At 38.1% G+C, this 22,292-nt stretch overlaps 1 protein-coding gene across 1 annotated transcript in view; it reads right to left on the reverse strand.

Annotated features, from left to right (window-relative positions):
• The window catches only part of SLC13A1 (solute carrier family 13 member 1), a gene marked incomplete at both ends in the record, with an annotated part of 75,585 nt that overhangs the window by 19,064 nt on the left and 34,229 nt on the right, over positions 1-22,292 (reverse strand). The window contains one exon of the mRNA XM_079711961.1: positions 10,597-10,748. Within this exon, the coding sequence (XP_079568087.1) occupies positions 10,597-10,748 (152 nt within the window). The remainder of the gene's footprint in view (positions 1-10,596; positions 10,749-22,292) is intronic.

Here is a 22,292-nt window from a genome sequence, read left to right on the forward strand (position 1 = left end):
GAAAATATGGAAATGTGTTCACAGAAGGAGTACAAGTGGAATCCTTTCTGATGGTCAGTGGGAAGCAGCACTTCCCATCTTTCCTGTGCCACCAGCCAAGAAGGAAAATGTGGGAGGTATTCACCATTAAATACAGAAGTTAGTTTAGTAAAATTATGCAGTTACATCTCTTGAGTCTGTAACTGCATAATTATTGCTGCTTCCCACAAAAACAAGAGTGGGCATGTTATAACTTTTGCTCCCTTTATTCAATCTATAAGGAAGTGTTTGTGAAGGAACCTACCATGGTACCTGCTACTCATGGAAATGCACAAGAAATGGGTATGCATGGGTGTGTGCGTTTTGTTGTTCGTACTCAAATCATCAGTATATGAGTGAGGAAAGACAAATAAGCAGACTTGGGAACAGATGAGAATTAACTTAACAAAACTGAATGTGTCCATTACCATTTCGTCTTGGGAGCTGACATCCCAGACTCGGAAGGGACTCAGACCCCACCTGCATTGTCTCTCAAGGCTGTTTCCCTCTCTGTTTCTTCTGCCCCAGAGCAACTGCAACCATCTTACCAGACATATTCTAGCCCTTTCTTCCTAGAATTAAACAGTGCTTTGGGGCTCAGTCAAACAGAATAAATCAGATAAAAATAATTAAAAGTCCTGTGGAAAACATCAACTTTTTCCTTTCTCTCTCCTAGTTATTTTCAGCTTTTTAGCTCACATAATAAGAAGAAGACAATAGCAACAAAAAAAGGTCAGGTACAAGCACAGTTTCTTTGGTAACCTCACATTCATTGTTTCAAAATGTAGTCTAAATTTCATATAGTTATCTATTTTATGACTGTGGGGGAAAAAAGAGAAAATTTGAGAAACAGTTGTCTTTAAATTTTCTTCGTGAAGCAGTAACACAGAGTCAGAAATTGGAAAAGTACAGAATATAATACAGAAATAATAAAAACACTTAACATTTTTAAAAATTATTTTTGAAATCACAAAATATAGAGAACTTTATAGAAATGACAGATTTTCAATATATTTTTTTCTATTTAAATCGTACCTTGTATTTTGCCACTTAAAAAGATCATGTAAATAATTGAGAAGATTCATGCTACATGCCTCAACATAAGCCAAATTTATTTTAGAGCACTCCTATTTTAGAATGGTTCCTAAAAAATGCAAAGGCTTGTTTGTTTTTTAAAAAAAACAAAATTAAGCTTTCAAAACTGCAGATTTCTAATGTTGTCTACAATTTCTTTGAGCTGATCTCCCTGGGTCCTAGAGTTATTGGCAACTTGAGGATGATTCTATCTACTTTGAAGAGATCCTAGGATTAGCTTATATATTTATGCCATTAGAAAGTGACAAATGATAAGTAAAAAATGCTACAGAATACAGAGAATTGATGAATGGAAAAAAATGCTTTACCATGTCCATGAGGTTCTACTGAGAATTGCCTGCTTAAAAATAAATGTTGTTTTCAGTTGGAAAATAAAATAAGTGGGAAAAGGCTTAAGCTTTTCTCCCATCAATTTATTAGACTTGGATTACAGGTCAGTGGCCTATGTTATTTTGTTCAGCCTATTTTGTTCATTGAGAAATGCTTCTTGGATTCGGTTCAAAACAATGCCCCAAACCCAATTTCATTTTTCACCATCTGTAGCTCACACCTTGAAATCAGGCTGCATTGTTCTCCCCACCCACTGCAGAGAGTCCTGTGAGATTTGACCGAAGAGGGGCTTTTCAAAATTTTTGCCTGGAGGGATAGGTCATTTAGAAAAATGAAAGCTTAAAAAAGCTGAACTCTGGGGGTTTTTTGTTTGTTTTGTCTTTGTTTTTGAACTCAGTAGTAAGAAAGTAAACACCACGCAGATGTAAATATTTTGAATGAAAGTGGAATGAGTGGCGTACTCGGGATTAGTTTCACTGTGGTAGTTCTTTTCCCACTTCCTCATATCCTATAAGTGAAGGGATTGCAAGTATCTGCCTAAAGCAGATATAGATTTCTTCTATCATAAACGATGTTAAGTACATTTAATTCTAATAGAATCCTTTTCTTTCACCCAACACTGTGTTTTGGGTGTCTACCATGTGCCGGATAGTCTCCTAGTTTTGGGGATGTAGTAGTGAATTAGATGGACATAGTCCAGGCTCTCACAGTTTATATTAAATGAAGAACACAGGCAATAAACAAACCGGTAAGCATATAATGAGTCCGAAAATAAAATAGAATAATATGATAAAAAGTTATTAGGTGGAGGGAGAAATTTTACATAGTGTGACCAAGAAAAGAGATAGTTGAGATGAGATCTAAATGGCAAGAAGGAGCCAGTCATGTAAATAACTGGGAAATAGCATTCCAGACAGAGGAAGTAGCAAGTACAAAGGCCCTGGGGTAGGAATGAGTTTGGAAGACCAGTGTGGCTGTGGGTAGTGAGCTAAGTTTACAGTCACATGAAATAAAGTCCAAGAAGTAGCCAATAGGGGTCAGATCTTATATAACCTTGTAGGTCATCAGAAGGAATTTGGATTTTAATACTAATGCAATTAGGAGTAATTGGAACATAGTAAGTAAGCTAGTGACATGATCTAATTTAAAATCTATGTAAATTTATGAATTTCATAAAACATGTTAGCTAGGTGGATTGTCAAGATTGACCGTAACAAGAGTGGAAGTCAAGTGTGGTAGGCAGAGTTCCAAGATGAACCCCAAGAATCCTGCCCCTGGTATATATGCTTAGTATATTCCTTTCTCCTTCTGTGTGGACAGAACTTGTAAATAGGGCAAGATTTTATTCCTGGGATTAGGTTCTTTTATGGCTAAAGTGAAAGGATTTTGCAGAGGTTCCCACAAATGGACTCTGAGTTAATCAAAAGGGAGATTATCTTGGGTGGGCCTGACTTACTCAAGGGAACCCTTAAAAGAGAGATTTTCCTGCTGGCCTAAAGAAGTGAGCTTCCATGTTGCCGAAGGAAGGGGCCACACGGCAAGGATCTAGGGGTAGCCTCTAGTTGCTGAGAGTGACCTTATGCCAATAGTCAGCTATAAAACGGGCACCTCAGTAATTCAGACACAACGAACTGAATTCTCTCCACAGCCTGAATGAAGACCCTGAGCTGCTGTGGAGATTGCAGGCCCAGCTGACACCTTGATTTCAGCTCAGCAAAGGACCTGGCTAAACTGTGCCTAGATGCCTGACCCACAGAAATTACGAGGTAATAAATTCATGCTGTTTTTCTTTTCTTATTTATTTATTTTTAAGTTTTTATTTTTCAGCTTTTAAAAACATTTTAAAAACAGCGGAGTTGAGTAGATTTTAGCTTAATTTACATGAGTAGCAGTGAAGATGAAGAGAAGGCAATAAATTTTACAAATGTTTGGTACGAAATTGGGAAAAGGTGCTATTCACTGAAATGAAGTCTGAGGGAAGAACAGGTTGGCAGAAGGCATGATGGATTAGGAAGCTGCTGTGGGCATGTTAATGTGAGATGTCCCTTAGTTTCCCATGTGGCCATGGTGGATAGGCAGTTAGACACATGAGTCTGGAATTGAGAGGGCAGGTTAGAGATGTAAAATTGGTGGTTACCCACATACAGGTGGATTTATAAACCATGGAAATGGGTGTGATAATTTCAGAAGTAAATGGAGGTGAGCGGAAGAGGAAATGCACCTGGGGCTCCCTATGTCTTAGAGGAATGAGCTAAGCACATTTAATTCTAACAAAAATCCTGTGGGCAAAGCATTATATTTTCATTTTACACCGAAAACACTGAGTCTCAGAAGGTTAAGTGGATCGCTCAAGGTCACAGAATGCAGTCAAGCTGGATATTTACACCCAGGACGAATGTTGAAAACACCACCTCTCTTCATTAAAGCCTAGTGTCCTCAACACCAGCTCCCAGGTGAAAAGAGAAAATTCCATATATATTGCAAAACATCCATAAGCTAGAGCACAAACTTGATGTTTTAAGGACGTTTTAGAACACCATGTAGGAGTGACGGCACCATAGGAGAGACATGCTTTGACCTAAAGCCTATACGTGCGTCAGTGTTGATATTTAGGAAGATGGTGTTGTCGACGCAGTTCTTATGCCCATATACAAGATCACAAATCATACTAACGAAATACACAGTACTGGTCTCAAAAGAATGCGTGCGGTTGTGGACGTTTACAGCCTTGAAACAGATTTTGGCCATTAAGAGTGCGATCAGCTGGTATCCACGCTGATTATAGTCCTTTTGATTAATGACTGTTTTGATGATTTCTGAGTCAAAGTCACTTTTCAGTTTTGTATTTGTGTACTTCCAGAGGTTTCTTTGGAAATATTAATTACTCGTTACTCATGAGCCAGGCTTAGATTTCTAATAGCAATGGCAAAAGTAGAAGCGGCAGCAACAAAAAATGGTTAGGGTTATTGACAAGTTCCTACCTGCCAGGCCCTCTGCTAAGGGCCACGGCTGCACTATGACATTTAATCCTCATAATAATGTTATAAGTTCTAGTTTGGCCTCCATTTTACAGATGCAGAAACTGATGTTTGTAGAAGTTAAGCTAATACATGGCAAGACTGAAATCTGAACCAATGTCTAAGTCCAAACTCTGCAATATCCAAATTTCTTCTCTATTATTTGCCAGAGAAATTCTTTCTTAGAAACACACATTGCTCTTTTCTGCAGGGGGGAATCATGGTAAGTTTTGAAAGTGGCTATTGCTAGGTAACTGGTTAGCCTTCTTCCTCTGTGATTAATCAAGAAGGGAGGTTAGGGAAGTGGGCTTCGAATTTAGGGTGCCTATAAACACATTTCTTTTACCATTTCTAGGTTTGTGAAGCTATAATAGTTATTATTTAACGTATAATTAGTAACAGTGACTGTGCTAATCATTGATAATTCAGCTTCCTTCCAAGCTGTTTTGTATACCCACATATTTCACTGCTGACACCTACAAGCTGAATAATATACTTTGATAATCAGCAAACTACAAAATTTTACTTGTGATATCTTCCATCCTTAATCTGATAGATTTGCCTTTTATGTTATTAATAGCTGTTGCATTTGTTGAGTGATATTGATGCATCAAAACTCCTCTGTTATGAAAGCAGTAATTGTCCCTAATGATATTTCCCTTAATAACTTTAATATCAAAAGCTTATTCAGTTACTTAGAGGATTCCCAGGAACAGTCAGCACTTCATTTATGTCTTGGTACAGTTCAATGCAACCAATTTATTGATCACCTACCTGTGCCCCTTGTGGGCTAAAAGATGAAGAAGACAATAATTCATGAAGCCTTTAGAAGTTTGCAATCAGGGGTGGTAGTTGTGCGTAAGACAACTTTTGTGGATAAGACAAATTTATAGAAATGTGAGTATAGTTTATGATAAGAGGAGAATGGGAATGGAAGTTCTGGAGTAACCGAACAGAGTTTCAAATGATACAGCATCCACACAAGGAGAGGAAGAAATTGGCAGAATTGGCAGGTCTTTCAAGAACCAGAGTAGAAAGAAATGGGTTACTTACAGGGTGAGATTTATTAACAGTAGTGTTAGGAAAGGAGGAGATTGGGTGATGACTAGAAGAGTCTGTCAGTGGAGCAGAAGGGTCAGGTAGAGAGCCTTGAGCAAGCAGGATTTCCCTAATGAGAAGAGGAAACAAAGAATATTTCCAGAACGCCCCATTCCAAGGATTAGTCATAACTAATGGTGAATTAATCACAAGGCAGTCAGAATTCAGGTGTCACAGGTACTAGATTCAAAGATTAAGAACACAAGAAATTTCATACCTTCTGGCTGAGTTAGAGAATTGGCTTAGTCTTCTCAGTATTGTTCTGAAAAGCACTTTCTAAGCTATACATCAGCTTATGACAATAAGGGAGTGGTTCAGTCAAACTAGCCACATTCACAGCTTTGCAGCTCTTTCAAATAATACTTGTGATGTGTGCAGGTTTATATTTTATAAAAAGAAAATGCAATGCATGAATGCAAATACCCATGCAGTCTTTACTTGTCACTGTCAGCAAACTTGCTTTTTAAAGACTTTTGCCAACATGGCCCCCTCACAGATAGTCAGAGAGGCAATGAGGCTGCAGAGTGAAAAGGGCACTGGGACTCAGGCCAAGTGCTTCACTGACTAGTGATCATGATATAAACTCTTGGAGCCTCGGTTTCCTCATCTGTGAAATGAGGGCATGCATACACGTGATCTGAGAGATCTCTGTCTTCACTTGTCCCTTTTCATTATCACTCAGCAGGACACAGCCTTCTTTCCCAAGACTGACATTTCTACTCTTGTTTCTATTCTATTCCACTTCCACCTGACTCTTAGCCAATCAATATATTCTCTCTCTCTCGCTCTCTCTTTTTGCCCCAAACTTCACATAGCTCTGTTTTGACTGTCTCCTTCCCCTGAGTGTAAAACCAGACTGACACTACCCTTGTTCTAAAGGAACACTCTACCTCTGGTTATACCATGCTTGCTCTTTTTTCCTTTTCTTTGTCAAACTTGAAACAATCATTTAAACTAGCTGCCTTGCCCTCCCACGATGTCCTCACTCCTTAACTCTCTTCAGTCCGAATTCTGCCCCATACCCCACTGTTCCACTGCACCTGCCCTCTTGGAGGACACTGTGAGAACCAAAAGCCTCTTCTCAGCCATCATCCTAGTTGACCCTTACCCAACACTGCATGCTCCTGACTCATCCTCCCTTTGGAAAATGGTCTCCTCTGTCTTTCAAAATCCCATGTGCTCCTCGTTCTCCACCTACCTTGATTAACTTTTCTCATCTTCTTTCTTGTTAATATTTCCTATGAATCTATCCAGGTCGCAATTCTTTTAACTTTTTTTCTCCCTATATGACCATTTCTAGAGTCAAGATTTTAATATCTGTGTTTATATATAGAGAGAGTCCCAAATTTACAACTAATTTCAACAATGTATTTGCAAATGTCTGCTGATCTACTTGTGGATAGATTCTGAGCAGGCCACTTCAATATACTCAAAATAAAATTTATTTCTCTAATGAACCTGCCATGACTTCTCTAGAAGTTCATGACATCACTGTCTATACAGCCATATTGTCAAAATTTCCCAGAGTTGCCTTAACCCCTCCTGACCCTTACATCCTCACACCTAGTTTCTCACTACCTTCTGACTGTACAGTGCCCTAAGTCTAAATCCCCCCATCACTTCACAGCTAATCTACTTCTGCCTCTCATCATTTGTCAATACATTGGTAATAAACTCCTAACTGGTCTCCCGTCCCCAGACTCTTATAACGCCAATGTGCACACTGCTATTCTCAACTGTGCAAAGACATGCACAGACTATTCCACTGCCTCCCTGAAAAACTGATTACATGATTTTTGTGCTTTGATTTTATGGATTATTTGCATTCATTTTCTCCATAAACATGGTGTTTACCTCTTTTAAGATTGGGCCAGGTTACACAGACAAATTTTCTCTACTGATCAAGGGGTGCTGCACACAGCTAGAGTCCTCTTTGAGGATGCATGTTCAACTGTTTCTAGGAAGGTAATATTTTAGGGAGACAGACTTTGGGGTCTGACTGATCTTGGTTTGGTCTTCAGACTGCTAAGCTGAATGTCAACTTTCTCAACCCTACTAATAATAGCGAACATTAATGGAGCACATGCTTTGTGTTAGGCACTGTTCTAAGTGCTATTTATTTTATGTAAAACTCAAAACAACTCTCAGAGAGAGAGAGAGATCTTATTATTATCTTCAATTATTTTCTGGCAAAATAACAGGCTTAAAGACATTAAGTAATTTGTCCAAGAGCTGGTATTTGAACACAGACATTTTAATCTCAGAGCCTATACCTTTAATTACCACTGTATACCACTTCCACAGCAAGGATATATAGGATTCGTTTGCACTGTAATATACGTAATTCATCTGGCAAGGGCTCAATACATGTCACTTTACCTTCTTCCTTATATGTCAAAGAACAAATGGTATTATGTTTTAAATTTTTTCATGGTTTCCATATATGTATGTTTTGTCTAGACAATGAGATGGAATCTTCTTTCTGGTAAGTTTTATTTTTTGCATTTTCCGAAAGAATTCAAAACCATGCCTTGCACATTGTCAGTCCTCAACAAATGTTTGTTGATTGACTGAGTGAATAAGTGAAGATCTGTTTTTTATTTGCACAGAATAAAATTTAGGTTTCTCAGAATTCATTGTTCGTATTTCCTTTGCGTAAAAAAGAGAACAAAAGACATCACATGTATAATACATAAATATATTTTATGTATAAGTAGATAGATAGACAGATAGATAGATAAGGCTTTTAAATGTGTTATCCAATCTCTTCCTCCCATAGTTTATTTGTAAGATAGCACCTTTTTCTAAATGTCAAAGGCAGGAAATCATTGACCCTCATGCTTATGTACCCTTTGGAAGTTGGCAAGACCCAAAATGAATTTGTACAAAATGATTGTTGGTATTGCTCAAAAAGATAGCAAGCAGTGTCAAGAGAAAAGGTGAGATTATTGTAGTGGATTTGGAAATAAAGGGTGATTTCTCTCTGGCTCCAAACATCTGAACATAGAAAATAAATCTTTTTTATTTTCTGCAGTTCTAAGTTTCTGAAACTTTTTCCAGTGAAACTGAAGGCATTTCATTCCATTGTTGCTTTGGGTTGCTGTTGTATTTTTTAGGGTCAATATTTAAGAAAACATTTATTAAATATCTAGTTTGTTTAACAGTATCAATTATATTTTGTTACATAATGTTGTTTTCCCCCTTCTATTTTAATCTTTTCTATCAAGAAGGGATACTTTGAGTTTTTTCCAGTTTTCATATAACTCTTAGTGTTAAAGAAAACTTGAAGAAAAAAAATCACTAAATTTCAAAGTACATTTTAAGTACTTTCTAAATTTAAAGAACATTTTGGCCAAATTGCCATGATTAGGAGAATTAGAAGATTAGACAATTGGGGAAAATAGTTACTGAAACATTTTGCTCAAAGTGCTACAATGCTCTCAATCTGTCATTGCAAATGGATGAATGCATTCAGAGGGTCAAAGGAACAGTTAAATAAAAGAAAGAAAATTTTGTCGATACATCGGGCAAGAACACAAAGACCAAGGGCAAACTCAATATGGTCATTTTGACAATACCAAGTAATTTCATGGGAATGGTGGAAACCAGCAGTTCTCTAACACCAACAAAGATAAAAAATAAAAAAATTGGTCTAAATTTTAGAAAAAGAGATTTGCAGAGAGGACTGAAATGTGGAATCTCTTTCTTTGGGGGATTCGTGTGAAAGGACAGAAGTCTAGCTTTCAGAAAGGGATCAAGTACATTTCCTATCTTGAACTAGGAGATATATGGGATAAATCCTCTCTGCACTAGGAATTTCAGAAGTCTCCCACTTATAAACCAAATGTCTTTCTAAGGTTCCTTTCTAAGTAGGCCATTGGAGTACACATGGTGGTTGTGTACTAATAGAAACAGTAAGTGCACATGGAGGTCTGTGTTATGAATTCCCTAAACTGCTCTGTTAGTGTTCTTTTTTGTACATAAGTTCTCATTCTTTCCAGAATGGAGGGTGACATTTTTTGAATCTTGGATTTCTTGGAACATCTTGCAAATAATTTCAGAAAGTTCACAGAGTTTGTGAATCTGTTTCTTAGAGTGTGGTTTTCCTAAGTTTTTCTGTGAAAAGGACCTAAATCCTCTTCTAGGGCATCCTCAGCACTGCCCACCCTCCAGGCACTCTGACAATTATCTGTCCTATTAGTCCTTGAAAATATACCTTGGGTGTAGGATCAGATTGAGCTCTCACAAAAAAGCATGGACTTTCAGACTATTGCTTCAGTAGTTCTTACATGGTACCAAGTATTTTTACATAGTCTACTTCATTTAATTCTCACAATAATCATATGAACTGTGACTATTTTAGGTATGAAAAAATTAAGTCTTGAAAGAGTTATTTACTTTTTATTGTTCAAATTCACAAAGTAAGTGACTGAAAATAGTGGAATTTTTGACTCAAGTGCTCTGACTGTATCCAAGGTGCCCCATTTTCTGCACTGGAGTAACATCACAACATTAACTTATATTCAGATTCATACATCTGTCCTTAGGATACTTATTACTTCTATTTTTGGTAACTGCACAATCCTTCAAATCTTTTTCAATCTCAACACCAAATTTTCTGTAATGAGCAATTCTGTTTCCTGCTCATCATTTAAGTTCAAATGTCAGTTGCAAAACCCTACATAAATTGTCCCATGTAAACAATCCCCTTTCTTTTTAGGTAACTACCATTTGCAATATTATTTATAATGAAAAGTGTCTTCTGTGTTTGGTGAGCATGGTCATCCAGGAGTTATTTCTTTTAAGGTGACCTTGCAATCTGCAAACACCTGTCAATTCACTATGTCCTACATATTTAACTCTATGGGAACGAGTAGAAGGGCATGTTTCTAGACATATAGAAGTCCTGATGGGGAACAAAGGAGAGTTAACTCAGTATAGCATCTCTGTCTTTGGATTCTCTGAAACAGGTAAGAATAATTCTTACAATTTGTGTGCTGTCCATTTATTAAATCACCAGCCCAACAATTTTACTTACATATTGAAATGCTCAGCGAAGATCAAGTTGGTGGAGGTACCAGTGATCGTTGTCAATCCACCAATGGTAGAAGAGTAAGCAATGCACAGGCACATAAGTTTACACATCATGTGGTCCTTCTTTGTTCGATATTTGTTTCCTGTGCCTGAATTCTGTTCAACAACAAAATGTACTATGAGAATAGCTCTCTTTGTGGTCATAACAAGCAGTAATAGCATTTGTTATGGGCCGAATGTTTGTGTCCACCCCACCGCAAAATTCATATGTTGAAGCCCTAACCCCCGATCAGATGGTATTTGGAGATGGAGACTCTGGGAGGTAATAGGGTTAGATGAGGTCATGATGGTCAGGGCCTTGCTTGATGGGATTAGTGCTCTTGTAAGAGGAGGCACCAGAGAGCTTGATCTCTCTCTCTCTGCCATGTGAGATCACAGAGAGAAAGCAGCCATCTGCAACCTAAGGAGAGAGCTCTCATCAGACACTAATCCTGCTGGTACCTCGATCTTGGATTTTCAGGTTCTAGAACTGGGAGAAATAAATTCCTGCTTTTTAAGTCACCCGGTTATGGTAGTTTGTTATGGCAGCCCAATAATGCAACAGTTATCTTTCTATCAATAGAAATGTTAACAATAAAAATACATAACCACTGAAATACTTTACACAGTTTCATTCATTCATCCTTCTTTCTTATTCCTGAGCCAACTGTTACTTCCTTTCTTCCCTTCTCACCAAACACTCCCAAATCTTTCCAGGGTTTTCCCTCTGAACTGGTGGTATATGGTCAGTGAATTCCCAAACCTCTTTTTGGAGTGTTTCTTTATTTTGGCACTTTCACTGATCCTCCCCAGAGGATACCACTGCTTCTGAAATTGAACGTTTTCAACCCCCTATACTTCACTGTTGAGAGAGTCAGTGTCCTCCTTGTTCCCCACCCTCTTCCAGAACATTAATCGTCTACTGACATGAAAATAAGTCAATTTTTCTTTAAGACTCATATAATTTGGCTCTTTCTCTGCCTATTCTTTTGAACAGGATGTTCTGATCACCCACTGCCATCACTTAAGATGACATGCCCATCTGGCACACAACATTCCTCATCCTGCAAATCTGTCAACATCTGGATAACTATACCATCTTCATGAGTAACCCCTTAAATATCCCGGCTTTACACATTTCTTAAATCTCATTTCCAGAGACCTTTGACTCCGCTCCTCCTGTCACCCTCTCCTCTAGTTCCTGGACAATAGCACATCCTCAGATGGCTCCATCTGAAAAAAAAAGTCACTATTTCTAATGTTTCTGTTTAAGAATAGAACTCCCTGAGGTGCAATACAAAAGCAACTTCATTCCTTCTCTCACCTGTGACCCATTTAACACACTCTGTTGGTCTGATTCTTGCTATCCCTGGGGTGATATCTGGGGTAGAATCTATAACATTTTTGGTCACTTCATTTAATAAAGAGTCTTTCAGTCATGTTTAATTAAAAAAATAAAAGCAACCTCATTTCAGTAGCTGAAATAAAGAGTCCTCTATCTACTAGCAAAAGTCCAAACTTTAGTAAAGTTAAACTTTTGCTTGTCCCCTAGATCAGGCTTGCTGAAAAGCCCATAGTTGGAAGTAGGTTTGTGGGTTTGTATTGTTCTCTCTCTTCTAGCTCCAATTTCTCCCACCATTTGCTAGTTCTAGTTTCTAAATCCTCCATATTTGGAGTGGCAAGGGATGGACAGTCTCGGGAGAGGAGCAGTAAGGATTAGGAGAGGTCTTACTTGACTGGTTTAAATAAGATACGATGTTAGTACTCTTTATGTTTTTTTTTAACATCTTTATTGGAGCATAATTGCTTTACAATGGTGTGTTAGTTTCTGCTTTATAGCAAAGCGCATCAGCTATACATATACATATGTTCCCATATCTCCTCCCTCTTGTGTCTCCCTCCCACCCTCCCTATCCCACCCCTCTAGGTGGTCACAAAGCACCGAGCTGATCTCCCTGTGCTATGTGGCTGCTTCCCACTAGCTAGCTATTTTACATTCGGTAGTGTATATATGTCCACTTGCATAGCCAAGGAAGCCATAAACAAGACGAAAAGACAACGCTCAGAATGGGAGAAAATATTTGCAAATGAAGCAACTGACAAAGGATTAACCTCCAAAATATACAAGCAGCTCATGCAGCTCAATACCAAAAAAAAAAAAAAAAAACCCAATCCAAAAATGGGCAGAAGACCTAAATAGACATTTCTCCAAAGAAGATATACAGATTACTCTTTATGTTTGATGGATGTTCCAGATGGCCTCATCTGGTGGGCGGTATTATGGATTTTATGCGTCACGGTACTTTTAGAGATCCCTGTCACCCAAATAAGAACATCAGGTTGCTGCTCCTTCTGTGGAGTAATGCACCTCTTCCACTATGACACCCTGTGGTTTCTGCATGTGATGGTCACCCGATCTCTTGATGCAGAGGTCGCCTTGCCCTGTCAAGAAGCTGTCTTGGGGAAAGTTGCTTTTAAAATGACCCCAAATACCACTCCTCTCATACATCTGGCTCATGGAAACAGGTACCTCTGCTCTGTTGGCAGTGAAAGTGCAGCTGACTCTCCATTAGATAAGGAGACTCAGCAGTGAGTTTCACTTTTAAATGTTTCAAGAGTATGTCAAATACTAGTCCACTGATCTCTAGGAAACAGTCTCAAGTTTTCCAAGTGGTGATTCCTCAATATCTATTGCACCATCTCGAGGTAAATGGAAGGCTCCCCTGCCAAAAAATTGATCATACAAGTTGTAGTTTAGGAAAATATTCTAACTTTCTCCAAAGGTAGACTGTCTCTCAACCTTCTGATTTTCAATACTAAACTGAAGAGTCTAAAACTGTTTTTTGGTCACTTGCTTTGGAAATCCTGTGTAAGTAAAACAGGGGAATACTTATGGTATGTGCTTGATATGATAGTTCTTCAGGGATAGAAAGAGCCTCGTTTTACCACTCCATTAACCAAGAATTCTGCAGTTTACCACAGCTTCCTTTCCAACTTAGCTGTTGAATTACTTCTGTCCCTGTTGTCCTTTGACTCTATTGACAAGTCTTGGTCACTGAAGCATCTAGTTATTATTCCCAATAGTTTGGTCCTCTCCTTTCTTCACTTCCTTTCTTATCCAGTTTACATTCCTTGGTAAACCAATTGAATAACTTTCTTTTTTAAGGCATTTTTTAACATCTTTATTGGGGTATAATTGCTTTACAATGGTGTGTTAGTTTCTGCTTTATAACAAGGTGAATCAGTTATACATATACGTATATCCCCATATCTCTTCCCTCTTGCATCTCCCTCCCTCCCACCCTCCCTATCCCAGCCCTCTAGTTGGTCAAAAGCATTTATTTTTAAAGCCACTTTATTGAGGTATGATTGATGTGTAAAATATTGTACGTATTTATTATATACAACTTGATGAGTTTGAGGATAATTATACACCCATGAAGCCATCACCACCATCAATAACTTTCTCAGCAAAACCCTAAACTCTCTTGTCTCTCTTTAGAATGATAGTTCTTTAGCAAAATTTTAACTTTGGATGAACCCAACAATTTACTTTCTCTGTGTCACGTCTGCCCCTGAGCAGCTAAGTTCTGTTGCTGAAAATTACAGAGTAGGGCTTCCCTGGTGGCACAGTGGTTAAGAATCCGCCTGCCAATGCAGCAGACACGGGTTCGAGCCCCGGTCCGGGAAGATCCCACAGGCCGCAGAGCAACTAAGCCCGTGCGCCACAACTACTGAGCCTGCGCTCTAGAGCCCATGCTCTGCAACAAGAGAAACCACTGCATGAGGAACCTGCGCACCACAACGAAGAGTAGCCCCCGCTCGCCGAAACTAGAGAAAGGCCACGTGCAGCAACGAAGACCCAACTCAGCCAAAAATAAATAAATAAAGTAAATAAATTTATTTAAAAAAAAAAAGAAAATTACACACAGTAGAGGAGATTAGGCTCCGAACATTCATGGTCACAACCTTCAACTGCTTTGTTACTGCTGCACCTCTACCCTGCTGTGTTTCTCTCACCAAATGATTCTACCTGTCTCCACAAGAAAACTTAAAACCTTCCCACTTCTCTCTTCGCCTCCCTCCTCTCACTCTTCACGGGTAGCTCTGCCTCCTATTCCACACAGAAAGTAGGAGCTGGTAGAAGTCTCACTGTCGAAGGTAGAAACATACTTGCATCTGCCCCTCCTTCCGTATTCTACATACAAAGAGGGTAAATCTCTCTCCTCCAACTTGTTTCTGAACCCCAGTCTCTCAGGCCTTCTCAGAAACCTTATACAATAGACTTCACTAGAATTTTCCCACCAAAGTTTAATCATTTTCAAGTCATCGTTCCAGAAGAAAAACAGAAGGCCTTCTTAACCCCCCTCTCAGTGAAACTACTGCCCACAGCACATCCATTTTCATGGCCAAACTACTCAAAAGAGTTGTCTGCATTCACTGACTCCATTGCTTTAACCTCTCCAATCTGGCTTCTGTTTCTTCAATCCACCAATACGTACTTGCTATGATTATTGATAACCTCCATATTACTAAACCCAATAGATATTGTTCAGTGTCAGGTTTGTAGACCTCTCAGCAGCACCTGAGAGAGTTGATCACTCATTCCTGCTGGAGAACTCTTCTCTGGGCTCTGTGATACCTCAGTCCTCTGGGTTTCCTTCTACATTTCTGCCTGTTCCTCTGTCTCCCTTGCCAGTTCATTTTCCTTGATCCTTCCTTAAAACTGGAATTTCCTGAAACTCTGTCATAAGTACTTGTCTCTTCTCATAGTAATATTTCTCCTTAGGAAATCTCCTATGTTTTCATTGTTTCAATGAAAGATAAAACCAGACCACCAAACTTGTTTTCAGCCAGACTTCTCCTTTTAGACCTATCAATCCAATTGTCTGTTCGACATAATTTGAATGTCTTAAATAAAACTCCAATCCCCAAATGTTCAAAACCGAACTCATTATTTCCTTCCTCAAACCCTGTTCTTCTTCTGGATCATCTATATAAGATAATAGCATTACCATCACCACGATTACAAACACTTAGAGTGTGCCTAGTATGCAAAAGCACTGCTTCAAGTTAAAATCAAATAAATGATTTAATTCACATTTTTCTTACAACGCAATGAGGGTAGCACTGCTAGTATCCCACTTTACACAGGAAGACATGAAGCATAGAGAGGTTAAATGGCTTCCCAAGGTTATAGAGCCTGGAAACGGTAGACTTGAATTTTGAGACCAGGAAGGGCTCATACCCTCAGCCCCTACACAATATTTCTCATCCTCCTTGAAATCATTCTTTTCCTCATCCCACCAAATCCTGTCAATTGTATCTTCTTAAATACATCTGGAGTCTGTTGGGTTTTTTCCATCTCCACTATCACGTTTGGTCTAAGTCATCGTTATCTCTGATTTGAGTTACTGTAATCACCTCTTTATAGGTCTCCAATTCTTGCCTATTTCAGACCTGTCTTGCACACTGAGCCTTTTAAAAAAAAGAACTGGATGTATTTAAGAAATATGCAAACAGAAGAATTGCCCCGTTTCATACAGATAAGCATGCTGTGTGTGACACTGGCGCTGAAAGATCCTTTTGAGAAATCATGATAGGAAAAAATGTCTGCTCACTAAAAGCCATCATGGATGTGGGAATGGCATTTAGCATGGCAGGGTCAGAACATTGGATTGTAATTTGCCTTTTACTTTCTAATTAACTTAAAGGTTAGCCCCCGAAGGTATCTACCCTTCACCCCAAATAAATTAATTTACAAATGTCTCCTTTTGCCTTATATTTCCTACATGGGAATGATTTGTATTTTCCACATGATAAAACTTTCCATTGAAAATTTGAAAAATAAAGCATATGTAAATAAAAGAGTAAAATAAGTTTAAAAATTCTTATCAGTGATACAAAATGACAAATGAAACTTAGGGCTTAACTATTAGCTATTTTACTAAAGGAGAGACTTCAAACACAAATCAGAAAGTGATATATAATTTGGATATTATTAAATTGATAATAAGAAATGGAAACTTAAAGATGTATTGTGCATGTAATTTCTCATCATCACATTAAAACTTTCAAAAATACAAAGAAAAAATTGGATTTCATAAAAAATTGGACTTCATATATGTATATATGCAGTCATATATGTAAAATAATGATAGAACTGCACTGGCAGATATAAAACTAAAAAATCAAAATAGAAAAATATTGACATATTTGCATGCTTTAGACCTTATGGACTTCTTGTACTTTTTTCCTATATAAAGACTTTAAAACATACATGAATGCTACAGCACAAAAGGTGATGTTTCTGCAAATATCATGGACAATTTAGAAAAGCATTACAAATTCAAGTTAAATTCAAGTCCTGCAGTAAATGGTAATGGTAATATATCATAAAACACATGAAGGGTTAAGCGGAAGTCTTTGGGATGTGGCATGGGGTGCACCACTTGCGTTATCTAGCCAGTAAACATGAATCCCATGCAGTCAGCTCTACTGTTATTTTTACTTAGGGCATGTGATTGCTGGACTGAACTAGTTTGAAGAGATGATACTGCAGTAAGGGGTAAAAGTTGAGGACCAGAGGGATAGTAGTAGAGGGCAATGGCCAGGAAAATACAGCTCTTAAGGAAGTCTGAGATGAGCCACTAAGTAAGCCAATGATTGGTACAGAAACTATAAAAAGGAGTGGGGGGAGTCCTTAGCAAATTAATCTTCTGCTCAAGATAGTAGTTTCAACCTCAGACCAAGTGTTTGACCCTAATCTAAGAGGGTGTTGGAATAAGTCACTCAGGGTAGAAAGTAAGATTCAGACCCTGAGAGCACATGTTTGCAGATTATCAGACTAATCATTACATTTTTCCATGAGTGGAGGAGGAATTGGGGGGGAGTGTATTTTCTCCTAGGAGTTGGGGAGAGAAAAAAAAATCCAAAGTGAAGAAGGGAGAAGCAAAGTGTCTAGAGGGGTGAGGCTGGAGACAGTCAGAGATGAAGTGGCCAGAGAAAACCTCTTGTGCTGGTGACCAAAGGGCATTTTGCCGTGGCTATACTGTGAATGGCAAAGTACTTGTTTTATGTTTCACGATGAGAGACTTATGTGAAATTAAATGTATAGAACGATGTAATTTTTTTAAAAATAAAAAATATATCTACATACACATATGTGCCTAGAAATAAGACAAATAAAATATGTCAAGATATGAGAGTACCTGCTACCTTCTTGATACTTTTTGTATCTTCCACAATCATAAAGTTGTTTAATATATAAAAGAATCATAGACTGTTAGAACAGATAGGTATTTAGAGATAATCTGGTACACAGACCTAAATTTTCAGAAGAGCAAAATAAATCTCAGTGTGACATAATGGTCACAGCAGATTTGAAGCAGATTTCTGTGTATCTGAGTTCCCTCTCAGTAATTTCCCTTGTGTCATCTTGCCTTCCAGAACATTTTTTATTTATGTGAGTTTTTTAACCTACATCTAAAACTTTACATTTAATTACATTTCATATTGCTTAGCGTGTTTTTATTCAATCCCAATTGTCATCATACATTTGTATTTCCCACAAATATATGACATCTAAGACCTTGTGAGTATGTCTCACAACTTCTTTCAAGTGACTGAAAACATTTTGTCCAGGACATGACCAAATTCAGAATCCTAAGATAACCGGGTGGTGCTGAAGGGACATTTCTGAACAGAAATCCTGCAGGTCCAGCTATAACTCACTATTGCCACCTGGTGGTAGTGATTGCAGACTCCAGTGATTAGCACCAACCCCGGGTGCTAATAATGCATACAAGAATCACCATGAACTAAACCAGTGGTTTCCACTGCACTGTACAAAATAGAATTCATTTGGGTGAGTGTGGTATAAAAACATTAGGGGTTCTATTTATATTTCTATATTTATGCAAGGCAAATTGCACAAAATATTAGTTCCTGCTAACCATTTTCTGCTTGCCAAAGAAAGCCAGTTTAAAATCTTCCAGCTCTTTTTGGACATTTATTTGCACTTACTTTAACAGTATTCATATGATATCATCTCTTGATTTCTCAGTTTAAGGCATTACAGTTAAAATTCCACTATGTTAGATGATGAGAATTTAGCTATCTTTCACAGCATCCTCCACTGAACACAATTATACTTTTCATGTCTCCATCATTCTCCCATTATGGCTATGTCATAAGTTTGCTTAGAGCAGAGTTCAATGTTCAGAATGTTGTCTAGATATCTGTTAACAGCTGAGCAATGGGATTTATATTACTTTTCCTGTTTTGTGTCCCCCGCTTACTTGCTTAGCTTTCTAAGTGGATACCACTAAATCAGCCCCAAATATTCCCTGGTTGTTTAAATCTTCCCTTGGAACAATCAAGTGACAGGACACCTAATCTACATCAAATATTCTACCAATTCCATTGTCTTAGAGACATCTCTTCCAGGGCTTTTCTGCTTGTCCTACATCTAGTCATTTTCTTCCTCTAAGACCTGCAAAGACCTATCTAGACTTAAGTCTACCCTCTCCCTTCACTGGTAGTTTGGGTATTGATTTCTAGATTGGAAACAATGTTATGCAGAATTTTGAAGCCATTTCCCCCTTATTGCCTGGGAGTTCCCAGTGTTGCTATAAAGAAGTCTTCTGCCATTCATTTTTTTTTTGTCTTAAGGAATCTGTTTTTTCCCCCTTCCTGGAAACTTTTAGGGTCTCTCTTCATTCACCATGTTCTGAACTCTCAGTGTCCTTCCCTATGTGCATCTGTTTCGTCAGTTTTGCTGGCACGCAGTGGGACTTTATGTCATAAAAATTATATCCTTCTTTTATGGAAGTTTTCTTGAGTTTTGATGTAATCTCAGTTTTCTCTATTCTTTTTCTGAAACTCCTATTATTTTATCTTGTTTCTTCCTTTTATACTAAAATTTCCACTTATGTTTTATATCTTTACATTATATTGATATTTTGTATTTTATATATTTTCTATTTTATTTATATATTTATTTTTTGCTTCTCGTTCCTCTTTTATAGAATGTCATTCATATTTCATGAATGCAATTTCTTTGTTCACCTCTCTGAATATATTAATGATAGTTTCTTGTCTTGTGTTTTCAACTTCTTGCACAGTCTCTGTTTCCTGCAAGTTTCTGTCTCCTTTTTGTTTGTTTGGGTCTCTCTCTTTCATGCCTGAGGCTGTCTTCAGATATCCAGGAACTTTGGTGGTTTGGTCATATTTAAGGCAGTGAAAAGCTGGTTGGAAGTCCTGTACATGTGCTTTGGGATTTGTTGTTGACTGTGGGCACATATATGGTATGATCTGACTGGAGCTTTCTTTGAGAAAACCCAATGCTATATATTTTCATCTTTTCTCTTGTGCTCATTGCATTCCCCAAAGAAAAACCTCCTGGTCCCTTGCCTACTGTCACCTGGAGGGAATAGGCCTGGCTGTTGGGGACAGTGGGGTGGAAGGTGGGGCTCTCACCATTCAACATATTAACTGTCACTCAGTGTCCCTGTTTTCATTGTGAAATCTGTTCCTGACCCTGAACTCCTTCCTCTCTGCTTTACCGTGTCAAAAGACTACACTTCCGGGCTTCCCTGGTGGTGCAGTGGTTGAGAGTCCACCTGCCGATGCAGGGGACATGGGTTCGTGCCCCGGTCTGGGAGGATCCCACATGCCGCGGAGCAGCTGGGCCTGTGAGCCATGGCCGCTGAGCCTGCGCGTCCGGAGCCTGTGCTCCGCAACGGGAGAGGCCACAGCAGTGAGAGGCCCGCATACCACACACACAAAAAAAAGACTACACTTCCGTTTGGTGGAGGAGGAACAGCTGCATCCATGTAGAGGTTGGGAAGAAATTTGTGGATTTAACTGTTGCATAAAATTTTTTTACTTACCCTCACTTTTCAACATTTTAAAAAACTTTGAGGGCTGCTGCTAGGTAAATTAGATTGCTTTTTTTTTTTTAAACATCTTTATTGGAGTATAATTGCTTTACAATGGTCTGTTAATTTCTGCTTTATAACAAAGTGAATCAGTTATACATATAGATATGTTCCCATATCTCTTCCCTCTTGCGTCTCCCTCCCTCCCACCCTCCCTATCCCACCCTTCTAGGTGGTCACATAGCACTGAGCTGATCTCCCTGTGCTATGCAGCTGCTTCCCACTGGCTATCTATTTTACATTTGGTAGTGTATATGTGTCCACGCCACTCACTCTCTCACTTTGTCCCAGCTTACCCTTCCCCGAGCCCGATAAAGAAGATGTGGTACATATATACAATGGAATATTACTCAGCCATAAAAAGAAACGAAATTGAGTTATTTGTAATGAGGTGGATGGACCTAGAGTGTGTCATACAGGGTGAAGTAAGTCAGAAAGAGAAAAATAAATACTGTATGCTAACACATATATATGGAATCAAAAAAAAAAAGGTCATGAAGAAGCTAGGGGCAGAACAGGAATAAAAACGCAGACCTACTAGAGAATGGACTTGAGATTGCTTACTTTTGAAACTTACTGTTGACTTAGAATTCCACTTTCATGGGATAACTGAGGCATTTTCCACCCATTCTTTAACTTTCCAGCTTCCAAAATGATTTTGCTGTCATCTCCTCTCTTGATATTTTTATAATTGTGACTTATGACTTAAAAGTCTATTCTTGTTTTAATGGAGATTTGGGATAGAGTGAAGGTAAATGGACCTATTCAATCTGCCATCTTATTGGAAGACGCAATATTTCTCTTTTTACATTTAAAAATCCCCAAGAAATAAATGATCTTGACTAATAATTATTGCACAGATTGACCTTAGTGCCTTCATGGCCCATACATTGGTGGATGATGGAGGTAAAGGGATAGGAGAGGAAAGCTCCATGTGCACAGAGGGACTGACAATAGGGCCCTGCCCACTTCATTCACTCTCGGCATATTGAGTTTATATGGGCTAGGTAAGTGGATAACAAATTATCCTTTCTAGTTTAATTAAACTAGCCCTCCCATAATGCGCTTACGGCTGTAAATGATTTCTACAGGAAATGACTTATGTAAAAAAAAAAAAAACCACCTAGAATGAAGATAATACAAGAAAATATAAGAGGCTATCCTTCTCCTACTTGTGATATTAATTCTTCATGAAGATCTAGAGAAGATCTAATTAGCAATAACCTGAACAACTCAGAAGAGCTGGTAACAAATTTGAAGTTATCAATAAGACTCCTTGAAATAGGATTTATATCCACTGTAGTTAATAAAGAATTATGATGCATATTGTGAATTGGGATATTTGTTTATATAGTAATAGTATAGCAAATAGATATTCAAAATTTAGCACTCAAGACAGGACTTTTCATAAAAATTCTGTTTCTAGCAATGTCAAAAATCAATTAAATCCAGGATTAATTTTACAAAATGTTATATCCTAAATGTTAAGTATGTAGAAGCTTCCTTTGTAATTTCTTAGTGAAGAGCAAAAAATCAAAACATACATGCTATTAGAAAAAAATCCTGTTCTTTTTATAGTGGTAAAAATGACTGCAATGATATATAATATAGCAGCATAGGACGTCAGTATAAGAGTGTGTGTGTGTGTGTGTGTGTGTGTGTGTGTGTGTGTGTGTAGGATATAAAAAATAAAGAACAGACAAAATAAAAAAGAACGCAG

The sequence above is a fragment of the Hyperoodon ampullatus genome, assembly GCF_949752795.1.
Source record: "Hyperoodon ampullatus genome assembly, chromosome: 9".
Lineage (NCBI taxonomy): Eukaryota > Metazoa > Chordata > Mammalia > Artiodactyla > Ziphiidae > Hyperoodon > Hyperoodon ampullatus.